Source organism: Peromyscus californicus, unplaced genomic scaffold (genome assembly GCF_007827085.1).
Source record: "Peromyscus californicus insignis strain IS unplaced genomic scaffold, ASM782708v3 Scaffold_11__1_contigs__length_118956290, whole genome shotgun sequence".
Taxonomy (NCBI): domain Eukaryota; kingdom Metazoa; phylum Chordata; class Mammalia; order Rodentia; family Cricetidae; genus Peromyscus; species Peromyscus californicus.
Genome location: NW_026294402.1, coordinates 62,223,895 through 62,240,781, shown reverse-complemented (window position 1 = coordinate 62,240,781; position 16,887 = coordinate 62,223,895). Strand labels below are relative to the sequence as shown.

Here is a 16,887-nt window from a genome sequence, read left to right as displayed (position 1 = left end):
CCCAGAATATGCTTCTTCATATTTAAAAATACACCCACAAAGAAAAGCCGGATATATTATTATTCGTAGATACAGGGAGGCATAAGAGTATGTTAAAATATTTGTGAGAACTGACTCCAAGAAAGTAGCTACTATCAGAGATGAAGAAGGACTCAGGTTTAATGGCACAGGACTGTAAACTCAGGACTCAGAAAGCTGAGGCAGGAAGATTGGAAGCTCAAAGTCATCCTTGACTACCTAGTGAGCTCAAGGCTAGCTTGGGCTACATGAGACCCTTTCTTAAAAAGAAGAGATTGCTCAGTGGGTAAGGATGCTTGCTGTACAAGGACCTGAGTTCAAATCCCCAGCAATCATGTGGCCACCTGAGACAGGAGGATACTCAGGGCCTGCAGGCTGCCAGTCTAGCTCCAGGTTTCTTTAGAGACTTGTTATCAAGGGACTAGGACACACCTGTGCATGTGCTACTCATCACATACACAAACACACAATAAATCAAATGTAGTACCGTTAACATGGGCTTCTTCATGGCAGGCTGTCTTAGTTACGGTTTCTATTGCTGTGAAGAGACACCATGACTATGGCAACTCTTATAAAGGAAAACATTTAATTGGAGCTGGCTTACAGTTTCAGAAGTTTAGTCCATTATCATTATGGTGGGAGATGGCAGCGTGCAGGCAGACATGGTGCTGGAGAAGGAGCTGAGAGTCCTACATCTTGATCGTCAGGCAGCAGCAGGAGTCTGTGTTCCAGTGGCCATATTTGAGCTTGTAAGATCTCAAAGCCTGCCTCCAAAGTGATACAATTCCTCCAACAAGGCCACACCTACTCCATAAGGCCACACCTCCTAAAGTGCTACTCCCTATGGGCAAAGCATTCAAATCTGAGTCTATGGGGGCTGTACCTATTCAAACCACCACACAGACATATACATTATGGAGAATGAACTTGTGTATGATATGAATTATTTCCCAGTTAGCATCATGTTTGGAGTTGCAGTTGTCTGGCTTTGAGACGGGAGCCTGGCCTACACACAAAGGGTAGAGATAGAGCAGGTGGTGAAATTACCAGGTGTTCACACCAGGCAAAAAGGTTCTGTGCATCTGTGTGAAGACAGTGTCCATTGGTGGAGGGTGGGAGGCCGGGGACAGGTAAGAAGGCTCTGACTCATGGTTCCTGGTGCCTCTGTCCCTGTGTGGCTGTTCCAGCCAAGTATTTACTAAGAGAACAAAGCAGTCCCAGACATGAATCTGGGTTCTGAAAGAATTCAGAGTGGACTTGGAAAATTTCCCCCACAAACTCTAGATAATTCTACTGTCAACAAGCAAAGCTTTGGGCACAGTAGGAGGCCCCAAATCAGTTTTTAAGCTGGCGCCAGTTCAAACATTATTTCCCCCTTCCAAGCTGGTATGCTTTTGTGGAATCTTTGGCTAGAGCCTGTGTTTTCAAACTAATCATGAAAGAGGCCTTTCAACCTGGGCTTTTCTTTAGCTGTGTCTTGCCCCCTGTGTCTCTGTCCCACTGCATTAAAAGTAAAATGTAATAAGAGACAATTGTATGCATGAGTGTTTCCTTGTTGCTTATACCTTTCTGTGGATCTCATGGCCCAGGGCTCCTGCCAGGGTGGGTAAATGAGGACCTGTGACACCTTCCGTGTCTTTTCCTTGTCCAGCCTCCTAAGGGCCCTGCTTACCTGCCTCGTGACTTTCAAATTCAAGAACACAGCAAACCAGCAAGATCTGGATTAATTCATCTCCAAGCTGGCTCTGAGTTCCAGGGCAGTGGCCTGGGCTGGCATTAAAGGGTGTTTGGACTAGTTTGGGATCACAGAACCACTGTGAGGATTACATAAATCTCCAGACCCAGCACCTGCGCTTCTTCCGGGCTGCTATGATTAACGGGTCCCTTCCACACTTCAGGGATTGCCCATGTGCTAGACTTCACAAGAGGGGTCTTTAGGATGCCATGAGGCCATTAAGACCGTGTAGATGGGACCTCGGGATACAGTCAGGGTCCTTATAAAGATGAAGTATTCAGCTATTATATTCATCACCTGGGTGAGGACTCGGTGTCCCTCCACTCTGGAGGGTGCAGCCCTCTCCAGATGACTGAACATAGAATTAGCTTGATGTCACATGCCCTAGGCTGCAGAACTAGGAGGCACAATCTTCTGCTCTTTATAAATGTCTCAGGCTATGGTGTTACAGATGGGCCCACCCTCATCTTAAGATGGCCACTTTTTGTGACCACTCCAGGCATTCCCACCTCACCTAGGACTGTGGTCTTGCCGCAAAGCCACCAGAGCTTACCCAGGACGCTCAGTCACACAGACATTTTGATCTTGGAATCTAAGGTCAAGTCCAAGTGCTTCTGGTTTGTAACTTGAGCTGCCCAACCACTGCTTGGGGTTTTTCTGCCTCCCTCAGAACCAGGGCTTGCTGACATATGCCACTGAGATCTCCATTGAGCCTCTTGGCAGGTCCCAGGGAGGCTGAAAGTTGACGTTTGTCGCAGGTTCCTAGCTGGTGCTGATGGCGCGGACCACACTCAGAGGAGCATCTAGGATACCAACTAGAGATGCTGTTGTTATTATTTGGTGACTCACTGTCACCAAGTTTCACTGAAGTGAAGCTTTCTGGTGTCCTTTTGGTGGCGCTGCTGTGTTCCTGCTTGGCGGACACTTCAGATCGCCGTGTGTTCCCTTTTAACCCTCACTCCTCATGAGCTGGGCACATTCTTGTCAGTTGATGTAAGGTATGACACTCCTCTTTGATCTTCAGGTGATAAGATCAGTCTGGAGGTGGCTGTGGCCCCTCTGGTTGCAATTCTAGGATGTATGGGGACAGTTGACATTTTCCCCAGCAGTAGCAGCTTCCCTGAGGCTTCTCTGTGTGTTGTCACACCAGGAGACAATTTTGGGACTCTGCTGTTGGAATAACTAGTTCAGGCAGCTTCAATTTTACATAAGGAAATGGGGTTTTAGTAGATGTACAACAGAATAGTAATCAGCCTTTAAGGCGACCCTGCCTGTTTGATAACATGGATGAATCTAAAGACAAGGAAATGAAATAAGCAAGACAGAGAAATTGAAGTGCTGTGTTTGGAGGAGGGAAATGTAACTCGTTGGCAGAACACCTGCTTATCACATGCAAGGCCTGGGTTTGTTCCTCAGATGGGGGAGGGGGAGAGGGTATAGTGGGGAGGGGGAGGAGCAGGGGGAGATCGAGAAAGCAGATAGGGACAGCAGGAAGATGGATTCCAGGGTGGGTGTGGGGAAGATGGAGGGATGGTGGAAGTCAAATAGCAGTTTCAGGTCAGTGGACAAATGATTTGCTAAAGAACAAATGGCCCTCACGAGGACCCTAGTTAATATTGTCCACTGGAAGTTTGCTAAGAAAGATTGTAGGTACTTTATCTCTGACATACACTAACATTGGAAGGTGATTGATACACTAATTTGCTTGACTCTGGTAATCCTCTCAATATGTCTGTGTCTATCAAAATATTATATACCTTTAAATATAAACAATTAAAGAATATTGCAAGTTATCCATAAAAGGATTTTAGTGGATTGAAGTTTCAGTGAACATATGGGTTTAAGACCAGCTCTGGTTTTCTTCCAAATCACTCTTCTCTGATTCTAGCAGTGCCTGCGCATTTTAAAAAAGAAATCACCGGCCACTGTGGCACCCTTACTGTGTGGTTGGGTCGTTCCCTTCCCTTCCCCACTCTCTGCAGGCTTTGAAGTTCTGATCTCATAGGGTGCCATGAGATTGAAGGGTAACTTGCAGATGTCAGGTGTGCACGGCTCAAGTCAGTGTCTCTGGAACCCACAGATGAGTGAATGAGAGCTGGCGCTGTGACCTTGGGTGACTCAGTCACGGTGGGATCCTTTGCTCCTAGGGCTTTGGTCAGAAAGTCTCTTCCTAACCCATGTAAGAGTGGAAGAGAACACACACCTCCACACATGTGATGGGACACGTGTGCCCATACACACATAATGAACATGCACACGCAATCATCGTGACATAGTAAATGCTAATAAATAATAAAATTAAATATTACAGTCAACAACATTTCAGTTCATTTTGTTGTTGTTCTTGTTCATTTTGTCTTAAGGTTTATCTCACTAGGGATATACGGTCAAAGAACTGTTTTCCAAAATTACTTGGCGTCATTTTTTTTTTTGTAGCAATAGTATCAACATCTTTTTTTAAATATGTGCCAAGTGTGCTTTAGATTTTTAGCTATTTCTTGGCAATTTTGTGTGTTCCACAATGAAAAACCCTAACACAAGATATGTTGAGTAATCTGGTTTCGTCTGGTCCATACTTGTTTTCCTCCTTCTTCCCAGGGAAAACAGTTTTCATGAGTATTAGACTTAGTCTCCCATGATTTCTTAAAACATAGATTTGACGGTAAAAAGGCTCTCCTCCCTGTCTTGAGAAGGGACACCCGCGGTCGCTGTGTGTTGGAGGCATTTGTCCTTTCTCTTGGCGGTGTGTGCCGGACCTGCCTCCTTCGAATACATCAGTTCTTTGGTCTTTTTTAAGTGCATCCTGGGATGCTGCCCCCCTCATATTGTGCCCTGAAATGCTAGGAGTCTTGGTGACGTAACTGAAGAGTTTTAGCAACAGTCTCTGCTTCTCCCCACAGAGTGTGATAAATGCTGTCTCTCCCCTCCCCCTCTCTTTCCCAGTCTAAAGGAATTCCTACCGAAAGAATACATCAAGCAGAGAGGGGCTGAGAAGCGGATATTTCAGGTATGGGAACTGTACAGAAATGCGCTCTTCCCCTCACCCTTCGTCCTCATTCATCTCACCCCACACATGGCCGTTTAGTGTCCTGGGCAGGTATTCTTACATAATGAATGATCAGTGAGTCAAGAGGAGAGATGCTGACAGCTCTTCTTTGGACAGATTTATTATCTTAATTCATACTTTCTTGCTAAAGGTTACTTAGCTCTTCTGAGAAAAACGTGCATACATTTAATTTCAAAGACATTATTCTGGTAACATTGAAACAAGGTGATGGGCCATTAAGCTGCGCTGGGAAAGACACAAAGAGCCCCTTTGTCCTGAGATTTGGTTTTTGAAGCTAGAATTGGGGAGCTCGGGCCTTTCGAAAAGCTTGGATTATTTTTAAAGTCAGTGACTTGTCCATCCTAGACAGACAACAAGAAAAGCCCAACTGTCCACGTGACCTTGAAACACTCTAGTGAATCCAAGTTCTCAATCTTCTTTGATTTTGAAATGGAAATAGAAACTAAAATACAAATTGTGTGTATATAGAACATTTTGATTCAATGTTGTTTCCAAATACAAATAATGTTCAGACATGTCTATGTCTTGCTCCATGGAAAAGATATATTCTGAGTCGATGTTAGGAGGACACCTACCTGTTCCGAGAGGGACATCTTTCTTGCTGTCACTTAAAATATGAACTCTGGGCCCTTTGGGATATTGGGTCCTTTGAGGATCCAACTGTACTTGTGGCAGCTACACATGTCATGCTGGATATGGACATGGATCCTTGCACTCTGCTGTAACCTGCTTGGGAAGCCCTGCACTTAAACTTCCCACAGGCTCTATTCCTTAGCTGACACCTGTGTCATGAAGGAGCAAGAGAGATCCGATGCAGAAATGCCACTCGCTCCTGGTCCCTGTGCACCTCCCCGGTGGGGACCTCCTCTCACTGAGTCCAGCTCATGGCAGGCTACAGTAACAGATCCTCACCCCCACTGTTGCTTTTGCAGGAACATAAAAACTGTGGAGAGATGAGTGAAATAGAAGCCAAGGTCAAGTATGTCAAACTCGCCCGGTCCCTCCGGACATATGGAGTGTCCTTTTTCCTGGTGAAGGTGAGTGGCCGTGGGAGTCCGGGGGGGGGGGGGGGGGCCTGTTTACTTGGGGCTTTCTAGTCCCTTTCAGTAAATCAGTTAAACTTGGTTAGTACCCTAGCACAGACGGATGCAGCATCTGGCCAATCATAACCCAAATCTAACTGTACATGAGCACCGGCTAGTGAGTGAGCCCAGCTGCTCCGGTGAGCCTCCAGGCAGCCGAGCCTTGCTTATGTCCCAGAGGAGCAGTCTTGCTGCTGCTGTTCTGAAGTTCCCGGAGGTCAACTGACCCAAAGCCCTAGAGTCCTCTACAATAAGTGATCATGGTTGACCACTGACAACCAAATTAAATCCATGTCATATATGTCATCCTTAATTTGTCCCCATCCTGAAACTGACCCTTTGTTAAAAAGAACTGAACGCTCCTCAATCTTTGAAGGGCTCACAATACGTCACCACAGGCTTGAGGGTCATAGAGTGCTTTGTTCTCTCCCATTTGCTACACATGTTCTGACCACAATGTGGCCTCTTCTTGTGAGGAAACTGTGTCTGTCTGTCTGTCTGTCTGTGTCTGCCTGCTTGCCTGCCTATCTATCTACCTACCAACCTACCTATCTATCTTGAGACAAAGTCTCATTATGCAGCCCTGGCTGAACTGGAATTTGAAGAGGACGGTCTGTCTCCTGACTACTAAGCCACCACTCCTGGTGCTAAAGATGGTTTTTGTTGTTGTTTGTTGTCTGGTTTGGTTTGGGTTTTTTTCAAGACAGGGTTTCTCTGTGTAGCCCTGGCTGTCCTGGAACTCACTCTGTAGACCAGCGTGGCCTCAAACCTGGAGATTTGCCTGCCTCTGCCTCGCAAGTGCTGGGTTTAAAGGCGTGAACCACTACACACAGCCCAAAGATGTTTTTGAGCTTAGATATTTGTTCCCATTGTGGCTTTTCCATTTGCCCCCATCTTCCTTAAGCAAAGTGTCTTAGTTAGGGTTTTTATTGCTGTGAAAACACCATGACCACGGGAACTCTTACAAAGAAATCATTTCATTGAGGGGGTGGCTTTCAGTTTCAGGGGTTCAGTCCATTATCATCACAACTGGGAGCAGGGTGGCATGCAGGCAGACATGGAGCTGGCTACATCTTTGACCAGAAGGCAGCAGGAAGTGGACTGACTGTCGCACTGAGTGAAGCCTGAAAAAGAGACCTCAAAGCCCGCCCCCACAGTGACACACTTCCTCCAACAAGACCACGCCTACTCCAACAAGGCCACACCTCCTAATAGTGCCACTCCCTTTGGGGACCATTTTCTTGCAAACCATCACACAAATAGTCTCTTCATTTACAAAGGGAAAATATGATGGCAGTAATCTTGTGGAGTCTGAGGTCTGTGGATGGCACATGTTTTAGTGAGTATCAAGTCTGTTTTAAGTGCAATCACAGGTTTGTCAGGTGTGGGTACACATGCCCCAAACATGCATTCTATATGAATGTGAATATACACACCTACTTTACTGATGACACCTGTATTGTATAGACGTATGTATTTTAGCACATACTACTGAAAAGGTTTTGTTCCTGAGAATACTAAAAGTTTAGCTATAGTAAATGAAATTTTAGCAATAAGGAAAATATTACAGATCACAGGAGACACTCATTACCAGCATCTTTTCATGTAGCATACAGAGACCTCTTAAATTTTTGTTTTATGAGCCAGGTATGGTGGCTGTAATCCCAACACCTGGGAAAGGAAGGAAGATCTGGAGTTTCACGTCATCCCTGTCTATATCAAGTGTGTGTGATCAAGACTACTCTGATGCTCTCTACTATACATAAATTTTATATTGTTGTTATAGGATCATGTATCCTGTCGTTTTTATTTTACATAAATAATTTACTTCCATAAAAATCTGTTGTTTTCCTACAGTTTTTTTTATTTGTGTGTGTGTGTGTGTGTGTGTGTGTGTGTGTGTGTGTGTGTGTGTGTCATGTGCATGCAGTGCCTTCTGAGGTCAGGTGAGGATGTCAGATTCCTTGGAACCGAAGCTATGGTTTAGCTGTCATGTGGGTGCTGAGAACCAAACTCTCTTCCTTTGTAAGAGCAGCCAATGCTGTTAGCCACGGAGATCTCTCTCTAGACCCACAAAATGGTTTTTAAGCATTGTAGTATGTTCCTTGGATTGCTATAATTTATTTATATGAAGTTTTCTGCTATTAGAAACTGGAGTTCTTTCTAGTCTTTCACTAGGACAAACTCCATTTGTGCTTCTTGTGACAAAATTATTACATACACTTAAAAATTTTAAAACAAAGTGTTCCTAGAAGCAGGCTGTGTCAAAGTGGAAACAATTTTAAGCCTCTAGATGGGTAGGTATTGACATATTCTCTTCTATAAAGGGTTGCCAGTTTTTTAAGGGGTGTGTGTGTGTGTGTGTGTGCATGTGTGCACATACATACATGCATACAGGTGTAAACGTAGTGCCCGTGGAAACCAGAGCCATCAGATTCCCTGGAGCTGAAGTCACCGGTGGTGGTGAGCCACGTGAGCTGGGTTCCGAGAGGCAAACTTCTGCAAGCATAGTGTGCGCTCTTTGCTGTGAGCATCTCTGCAGCCTCAGGCTCCACCGTTTTTGACTTCCATTAACTATGATTCCTTTCGTACCTTCTTCAATTCTGAGAGTTAATTTTTAAAAAACTGTTCGACATAAATGAAGTTGTATTTGCTAAATTTTTATTATTATAAATACTGTCTGCATTATCGTTTTTTGGAAGGTGGTATTTTAGAGGGGGAAGAGGCTGATTTATAAGAACGCTTCACAGCCAGTATATAAAGTTTTTGATATGTGCTGCAAGTATTTATTCTCCAGGCCTAAATTTCCTAATCTTTCTTACCATGAGACTTCCTTCTATTCTGTGTGTTTGTGCTCTCTCTCTCTCTCTCTCTCTCTCTCTCTCTCCCTCCCTCCCTCCCTCTTCCCCTTCCCCTCCCTCTCGCATCCACCCTCCCTCCACCGCATCTCTGTGTGTTGTGTTAAAGCTCTTTTTCTTTTCCTTTATCCTTATTTCAATGTTTTTGCTGGAACAACACTTCTTACCCAGAAGTCCCAAAAAATACCCACCTGTGTTCTTCCTAAACCATTAACAAATCAAACGGTGTAACATAAGTGTGAAGTAAGAATCAATCATTTTAATAGATATCATTACATTTTTATAAGTTATTAAATTAATCAGTAATGCCGTTTTTAGACTCACCTGTAACCCCAGCACTTAGGAGGCTGAGACAGGGTGATTTCCGTGAACTCCAGCCCAGCATGGGCCCTCTATCAAAGGAACACAGTTGGGGATGGGAGTGGGAGAGAGATGCTCATTGTCCCTTACATACCTGTATGAGAATTACACAGCACCACGGCATGTACAATGAATGTACACAGTGACAAACCTTCACATGCTAAACGATGCCCTGCAAACACCACCACAAGGAATCAAGCCCAGTAGCTGGGCAAAGCAAGGGCTGGACGTGGAAATGGATTGCAGAGATGTCTTTTAAAGGGGAAGGATCTATACCTCTTTAGAATCAGAAGATCCTAATTGGGCTCTTTGGGTTCACTTTAAGGGTTTGAATTCTACGTTACCGTTTTTTTCACCCACCCAGATGGCTTCCTGGAATGGTGATACCTGGATTTTACCTCCCAGTCCCTTTCTGGGAGTCTCTCCAGTTCAGTCCCTTCTTCCTGACCACAGTTTTGGAGCAACCCCTTGGGCTGAATAGTGCTGTTTTCCAGGAAGCAGCAGCACACTTTTATGAATCTACCCAGTGTCCTGGTGTCTGTCCTCCTGCCCCATCCCTTTGTCTCAGTTATTTACCTGGCTGTTCAAAAAGCCATACCCAGTTTGTAAACAGACTGCAGGTAAAACACACTAAATACAGTGTGTTCTAGAAAGGCTAATGACCCTTGGCCTCCCTCATTTCAGGAGAAAATGAAAGGCAAGAACAAGCTGGTCCCCCGCCTCCTGGGCATCACCAAGGATTCTGTCATGCGTGTGGATGAGAAGACCAAGGAAGTGCTTCAGGAGTGGCCGCTCACCACAGTCAAGCGCTGGGCAGCTTCACCCAAGAGCTTCACCCTGGTACGAACAGCAAGAGACACTGAGGGGACCGATAGGCTCCTGGGCAGTGTTGGAGGGCAGCCTGTGGGTATGATTGGTCTTCAAGGGCTAGCATAGAGGGAGAAGGTGGGGCAGTCTGTGGGCATAGAGGGCACTGGAACAGAAGTAAGCGGCTGAGCAGCACTGGGATGCTCTGTGTACCACTTCTTCTCATGTTGTATCCAAGTCCTCTTGGAGTACATTGGCTGCAAAGTGATGCTCACCAGGAGGACTCTCAACCGTGTGCTCCTGATGGTATCTCTTATATATCCTGAAAGGAATCTTGTAACTCTAAGGCTCGCATGTGAATCCTCCTCAGAATTGTGCTGTGGTGCTGAAGAGGCCAGGCTGCCAAAAAGAATACAGACTGTGTGTAGATGCTGTACAGACAGTAGAAAGCTGGGGTAATGCTAAAACTCTACGTCACTTCCTAGCTCCGTGACCTTGTTCAAATGACCTCTTCTCTCTGAGCCCTGATTTCCCCAGCTTAAAATGGGATGGTAGTAACTGCTTCACAGTTCCTAGCATTGGGTGAGATGATAAAACAGTATAACATTCATAGAAAGTAAATGACTGTTGTAGGCTTTCTGACCATGACTCCACCTCTCAACTTTAAAAATTGCTCTTAACAGAATGTAACTATGTAGCCATCTAGGGACACATTTACATGTGAATCTTGAAAATGCAAATAGGTTGCCAAGCAAGTTGAGCAAGAAGAAAAGTGAAAAAGTACTGGAAGTTGTTAACTACAGACTAAAGTCTTTAGGATCTGTATTTCCATGTAGACGTTGTTTTAAAGAGTCTAAAGGAGTTTAGAAGGAATGATTGGTTTCTGTTGCTGTGATACAATCAATAACCTTGACCAAAAGCAACTTCAGTCCATTGTTGCAGGCAAGTCAAGGCAGGAACTTGAAGCAAGATATCCAGAGGCAAGAGCAGAGAGAGAACAGATACGTAGAACCTTGCTTACTGGCTCTCCATAGCCTTTTCTCTCTTGTACTGTTCAAGAACTACCCCCCTCATCCCCCACCTCCCACCCCCCACCCCTGTCTAGGGAATGGTGTTGCCCACAATGAGCTGGGTCTTCCTATGTCAATTAACAATCAAGACAGTTCCCCAGAGGCATGCTCACAGGCCAGTTCAGTCTTGGTAATTTCCCAACTGAAGCTGTGTTCTCAGGTGTCAAGTTGTCAGTTAAAACATATCTGAGGACTTGCAGAGGACCCAGGTTCTGTTCCTACCACCCACATGGTAGTTCACACCATGTGTAACTCTACAGTACTGGAAGATCTGATGCCCTCTTCTGACCTCCATGGGCACAGAGCACTCACATGGTGCCCATACATACATGCAGGCAAAAAACTCACACATAAAAGAAAGGAAATAAATCCTGAAAAAATGTTTAAAGCAAAATAAGTTAATAATAATAATAATAATAATAATAATAATAATAATAATAATAACAATCATGGTCACATAATTTGATCATAGATTGATAGGTCCAGACAAGTTGAAAGGAACCCTTAGAAACTTCACCTTCACCGGGCGGTAGTGGCACACGCCTTTAATCCCAGCACTTGGGAGGCAGAGGCAGGCGGATCTCTGTGAGTTCGAGGCCAGCCTGGTCTACAGAGTGAGATCCAGGAAAGGCGCAAAGCTACACAGAGAAACCCTGTCTCAAAAAACAAAAAAGGAAAAAAAAAAGAAAAAGAAACTGCACCTTCTGTAGTTAGCTGTAGCTGGATGGACCTACACAACCCCCAAAACATGGGTGTTGGTTCTCAGCTGCGTCCTCTTCTTTCATTGTGAGAAGTCATGGAGGATTTCTAAATTTTAAAATTTGTATACATATAAGCATGAAATTTAGGAATACTAGAAGAAATTGCTTTAAGACTTTGGAGTGGTATTTTTGGGAAAGGCATTTTAGATTGTAACATCTGTGATCGTTAGCTTGGTTAAGTGCAGTACCACTGAGGCTGTTAACTGCTTGAAAAATCTAAGTCACTCTGTGAGTAGCAACGACTCCAGTGTAGAAAGCTTTCCTATTGTATCCATAAAGATGATTTATATTTTTTAAAAAAAGAAAGGCAAGAATAAGTAAGTTGGAGACAGTTATCTCTGTTATATCTCTTTTAATACTATTGGTCTCTCCAAAGTAGTTCTAAGTACTTAAAGAGCAAAATTTTATTTAAAAAATAGGATATGCTTATAACAAGCTATGTAATGGCCTCACCCAAAAGAGAGCGTGTACCCTGATGTTTTCACTGAGGTGTAAAGTTCGGTAAAGGCTTCTCATAAGGAATTCCTTCCTTCCTCCCCTAGGCTTTTATTAATGTCCCCGGTGTTTGGTGCTTTCCTGCTGGCTCTCTGTGATTGATTTCTGCTTTGGTTTTCTCGTGGTCAGTTGTTTGGAGACCTCCCTGTTGTCTTTCTAGTATTGATTTGCAGCTGGATTCCATTATGGTTGGAGAACATGCTGAAAAGGATTTCGGGGTTTTGTTTTGTTTCACCTTGTTTTTTCCCTTTTAAGATGTTATTTTAACTTTATGTGCATGAATGTTTGTCTCTAGTGGAATAGTAACTATGTAAAGATGTGTTACATTTGTTTATGTTGCAGAATATTACTTTAACTGTGTGAAGGTGTGTTACATTTGTTTATGGTGCATTTGTTTAATTATGTAAAGATGTGTTGCTGTTTTACCTTGCCTGCCTATGGCACTTGATTGGTCTAATAAAAAACTGAATGCCCAGTAGCTAGGCACTAGAGGGATAGACAGGGCTGGTGGGCAGAGGGAATAAGTAGGAGGAATCTAGGCTTGAAAAAGAATGAGGGAGAAAGAGAGGGAGATGCTGGGGGCCAGACAGACAGACACAGAGTAGGACAGACAGAATGAAAGATAAAAAGCCCTGAGGCAAAACAGAGATGAAGAGAAACAGGTTAAATTAAGTTATAAGAGTTAGTGAGACAAGAATAAGATAAAGCCGAGCGTTCATAATTAATAACTCTCCATGTCAAGATTTGGGAGCTGGTTAGTGGCCCAAAAGAAAGCCTAATAATATATTTGCATGCATATGATTCTGCACCATTTATGGGCATGATGCTCACAGTGGCCAGAAGAGGGCGCTAGATCCTCTGGAATTACAGATGGTTGTGAACTCCCATGTGGACGCTGGGAATCCAAACCAGGTGCTCTTCAAGAGTAGCAAGTGCTCTTAATCATGGAGGCATCTCTCTAGCCCTTACCTTATCTTTGTTTGTTTGGAGACAAGTACTCACTGTGTGGCTTTGGGTGGGCAGGAACTCATTAGTAGACCAGACTCATAGCCTCTGCCTCTCAAGTCCTCAGAGTTGGTGTGGGCCACCCTGCCCGGCTCACCTTATCTTTCTGATACATTCAGGATATGATGGTTCTCTCTAAGAGCAGAAGGTACTTCTGCATTGCTCACTATTGCTTGGTGACCTTGATGGGAGGAAGCAGAAGCCACTAGGCCTAGGACACTAAGTGGACCGTGGGGCCACACAAAAATTCACTGTGTTTACTGTAGAAATAAAGTGGACTGTCTCACCCGCTGGGCATGTCTGGGGCCCACTGCTCTTCAGCTGCTAGTGAACTGGGCCCGCCATCCCCCACCCCACCTTGGGCTGCATCTCCTATCTAGCTCTCTTGTGGACTTCACTCTCCTGCTCCTCTGGAAAGAGTAGGCTTTTCAAGAATGGCTACCACAGGTTGAGGTATGCAGGCCTCTCCAGTTCTCTGCTTGGGGATGTAAGAGAAAGTCCCCAAGAGCTCACCACACTAGATCTCCTTTAGTCTTGGGGCTCCCGACCTGCCTGTCCACCTTTAAGTTCCCGGAGCGCCCTCTCCTTTCTATTTTGACATTTCCTTAGGTGTGTAGGGCACGTGGAGGTAGGAAGACAACTTGCCCAAAGTCAATTCTTTCCTTCCACCTTGTGGGTCCTAGCGATTGAATTCAAGTCCTGAGGCTGGGCAAGCCCCAGCTTTTTTTTTTTTTTTTTTTTCAAATACTCACTGTTGAATAAGCTTTTAGAATTCAGTTTTTCCCAGTTTTTCCTTTGAGTGGAGAGCAGTGAAAAGTGAGCCATGTCACAGAGCTTTGCGGCTGTTCTCCGAGGCCTCAAGATACCTGGTAGATCTAATAAAGCTGAGTTTCTTCTAATTCTGCCCTTCTAGGATTTTGGAGAGTACCAGGAAAGCTACTATTCAGTACAAACCACAGAGGGAGAGCAAATATCCCAGCTGATTGCAGGATACATTGACATCATCCTCAAAAAGGTATGCTGTGTTGTCGAAAACCAAGAAAATCAAGACTCGTTTGATTGACAGGTTGCGTCATCAACGTTAAGATTGCTTGGGTATTTGGTCTCTGACCTTGAATCCCCTGAGCATGTCTAGTTTTTGTGTCTGTTACTGCTGGAGAAGGAGCAGTGGTCTGTGTTCTCGTTCGATTTCTGTTGCTGTGATGAAACACCCTGACCAAAAGCAGCTTAAGAGCCAAAAGGGTCTTCCACTCCCATGTCACAGTCTATCCTGGAGGGAAGTGTGAGTATTAACTTGAAATGAGGCCTGCTTGCCCTCCTGTATACACAGCGTACCCTCCAACCAGGAGCTCACAGCCAAGGAAGTAGAGCAGAAACCATGGAGGGATGCTGTTTGATGGATGGTTGGTGTAGGCTCACGCTCAGCCAGCTTCCATGTACAGTGCAGGAAATGGTACCACCCAACGTTGGTTGGGCCCTCCTAAGTCAACTAACAGTCACAGCATTCTCCTGCAGACAGACCCACGGGTCACACTGTTCTAGGGGATTCCTCGAGTTGTGTCAAGTTGATGGTTAGAGCTAGCTGGGACTGTCTGTCCTAGTTCCTCACTCTCCCTCTCTAGATAGCTTTGTTGCTTTCCTGACTGTGTAGAAAAGAAAAGTGTTCATTGTGGTTTTCCCAAGCTTTTGTTTTTACCAAACATAATAGCACCATGTGTTTGGTAAACAAGCAGACGTTTTAAGGCTTCCCAATACTCCATTCTAGCAACCCCATTCTGATAGAATGGTATCGCGTGCGCCTGGCTGCTTTCTGTGTAAGCATTTGATAAACAAGGCTTGTTGTATTTATATATCAAGTCATGGGTTTCCGCTTTATTGGCATCACGCTCTTGTTCTTCACTCATTAACTATCTAGTAGGCAGAATTTGCCATAAACCTGAGTATTTGTTTGTGTCCCTTCGAAAGCTCTCTTCAGTGGTCCTGCACTAAGATTTGCTGATGTCCCTTGTTGTGTCTGTTTTACCTCCAGAAACAAAGCAAAGATAGATTTGGACTGGAAGGGGATGAGGAGTCAACCATGTTGGAAGAGTCAGTGTCCCCAAAAAAGTAAGTATCCAGGGTATCAGGGATCCGCCTCTGCCTGCGGTGAGGTGGTCATGGGATAGGCCAGCCTTGCTTTTCAGTTATGGGCCCTAGATGAGAAGTGTGTGTCATATGGCTGTCCTGTGTGGCAGGGCATAGTGTCCACCTCCATCTTGAGAAGCAGTCGGTTTTTCCTGGGTTCTGTTCTGCGTTTCTGGTGTAAATTTCATGGGTTGGGTTCTTCCCTCAAAATCTGTAACTTGACTTCTGTTGGATTCTGTTCTGAGGTCTCTCGGCGGCTGGCCAGTGTCCACAGATTGCTAATGACAAGCCACGCCCCTCTCGCAGGCTGTGAGGCAGCAAAGAGACTAGGCTAAAAACCCGTCACCCGGCTTCCATGGGCACTGCATGCAAGTAGTACACTAATACACGTATAGGCAGCACACTCATGTATATAAAATAATACAAACAATTAAAAAAGAAAAACATACTCATAGGAACCGTGCTCAGAGCAAATCTGGGGTCTGCTCTTTGCCTTGATTTTTTTTCTACCTTCAAGAGTCCATGTATAAATCAGGAATAACATTTGTACCACTGTTATATTTGGTTTTGATGACAGAATCACAAATCATGCACACAAAACATTGGAACATTGGTTGGTTTGCTATTGTAAAGATTGTTGTTAAATCCAAAACTTGGTGTAGCATTTTCTGATCATTCTTCATCAATAAAAACTCGTCAGGATAAGAACCTGAATGATCAGAGAAGCAGTGGAGAAGTGACCAGTGACCTCCTCTCTTTCATGTTCCTCCATTCAGAAGGCCCGAGACCTCTCTTAACTCCACCCTACTGCTTCCTGTGTCTCTCTAAATTTGTCCTCAGTCCTCCAAAACCTCTATGATTAATTTTGGACAGCTAGCTACTAGCTCTGATTCAAAGCAAATTTTATTGGCAGTTTTGGGAGCATCAGGATGCAGTCAAAACACAACAACTTGAGGCTAGAAAAATAACTCAGCTCTTAAGAATGCTTGCTCCTCTCACAGAGGACCAGAGTTTGATTCCCAGCACCCACATTGGGCTGCTCACAACCATGCAGAACTCCGTCTCCAGGGGAATCTGACTCCCTCTTTTGGCCTCTACAGGTACCTGCACATACCCTCCCATAGATACACACACACACACACACACACACACACACACACATACATACACACACACTTCTTTAAAAAATCATGTGATTAAGAACTCTTAGCTCCATTTATTAATGAGAAAATGAATTTAATAAAAATAAGAAATATCTAGTAGTGATACTAGCTGAGGAATCCACACAGACACCCTCATGTTAAACAGATCTTTGTCTCGTTTTCATTCATTTTTATTCTGTGTGTCCAGCATGCTGTCTCATTTGATCCCAACACAGTTTCCTATGTAAGAGAAAAGCAGATGTTTCCACCCAAAATTTGTTTCCTGTAAGCACACAGGTTGGAACTACACTGGCCATGGCATATTTCAAGGCTATCGTATGATATGATAGCCTGGTCTCCTAA

General features: G+C 44.4%; 1 protein-coding gene across 5 annotated transcripts in view; it reads left to right on the top strand.

Annotated features, from left to right (window-relative positions):
• The window catches only part of Tln2 (talin 2), a 426,813-nt gene that overhangs the window by 260,575 nt on the left and 149,351 nt on the right, over nucleotides 1-16,887 (top strand). For all 5 annotated transcript variants that reach the window (XM_052713268.1, XM_052713262.1, XM_052713236.1 and 2 more), the window contains 5 exons: nucleotides 4,697-4,760; nucleotides 5,753-5,857; nucleotides 9,805-9,960; nucleotides 14,172-14,273; nucleotides 15,288-15,364. In XM_052713268.1, the coding sequence (XP_052569228.1) occupies nucleotides 4,697-4,760; nucleotides 5,753-5,857; nucleotides 9,805-9,960; nucleotides 14,172-14,273; nucleotides 15,288-15,364 (504 nt within the window). The remainder of the gene's footprint in view (nucleotides 1-4,696; nucleotides 4,761-5,752; nucleotides 5,858-9,804; nucleotides 9,961-14,171; nucleotides 14,274-15,287; nucleotides 15,365-16,887) is intronic.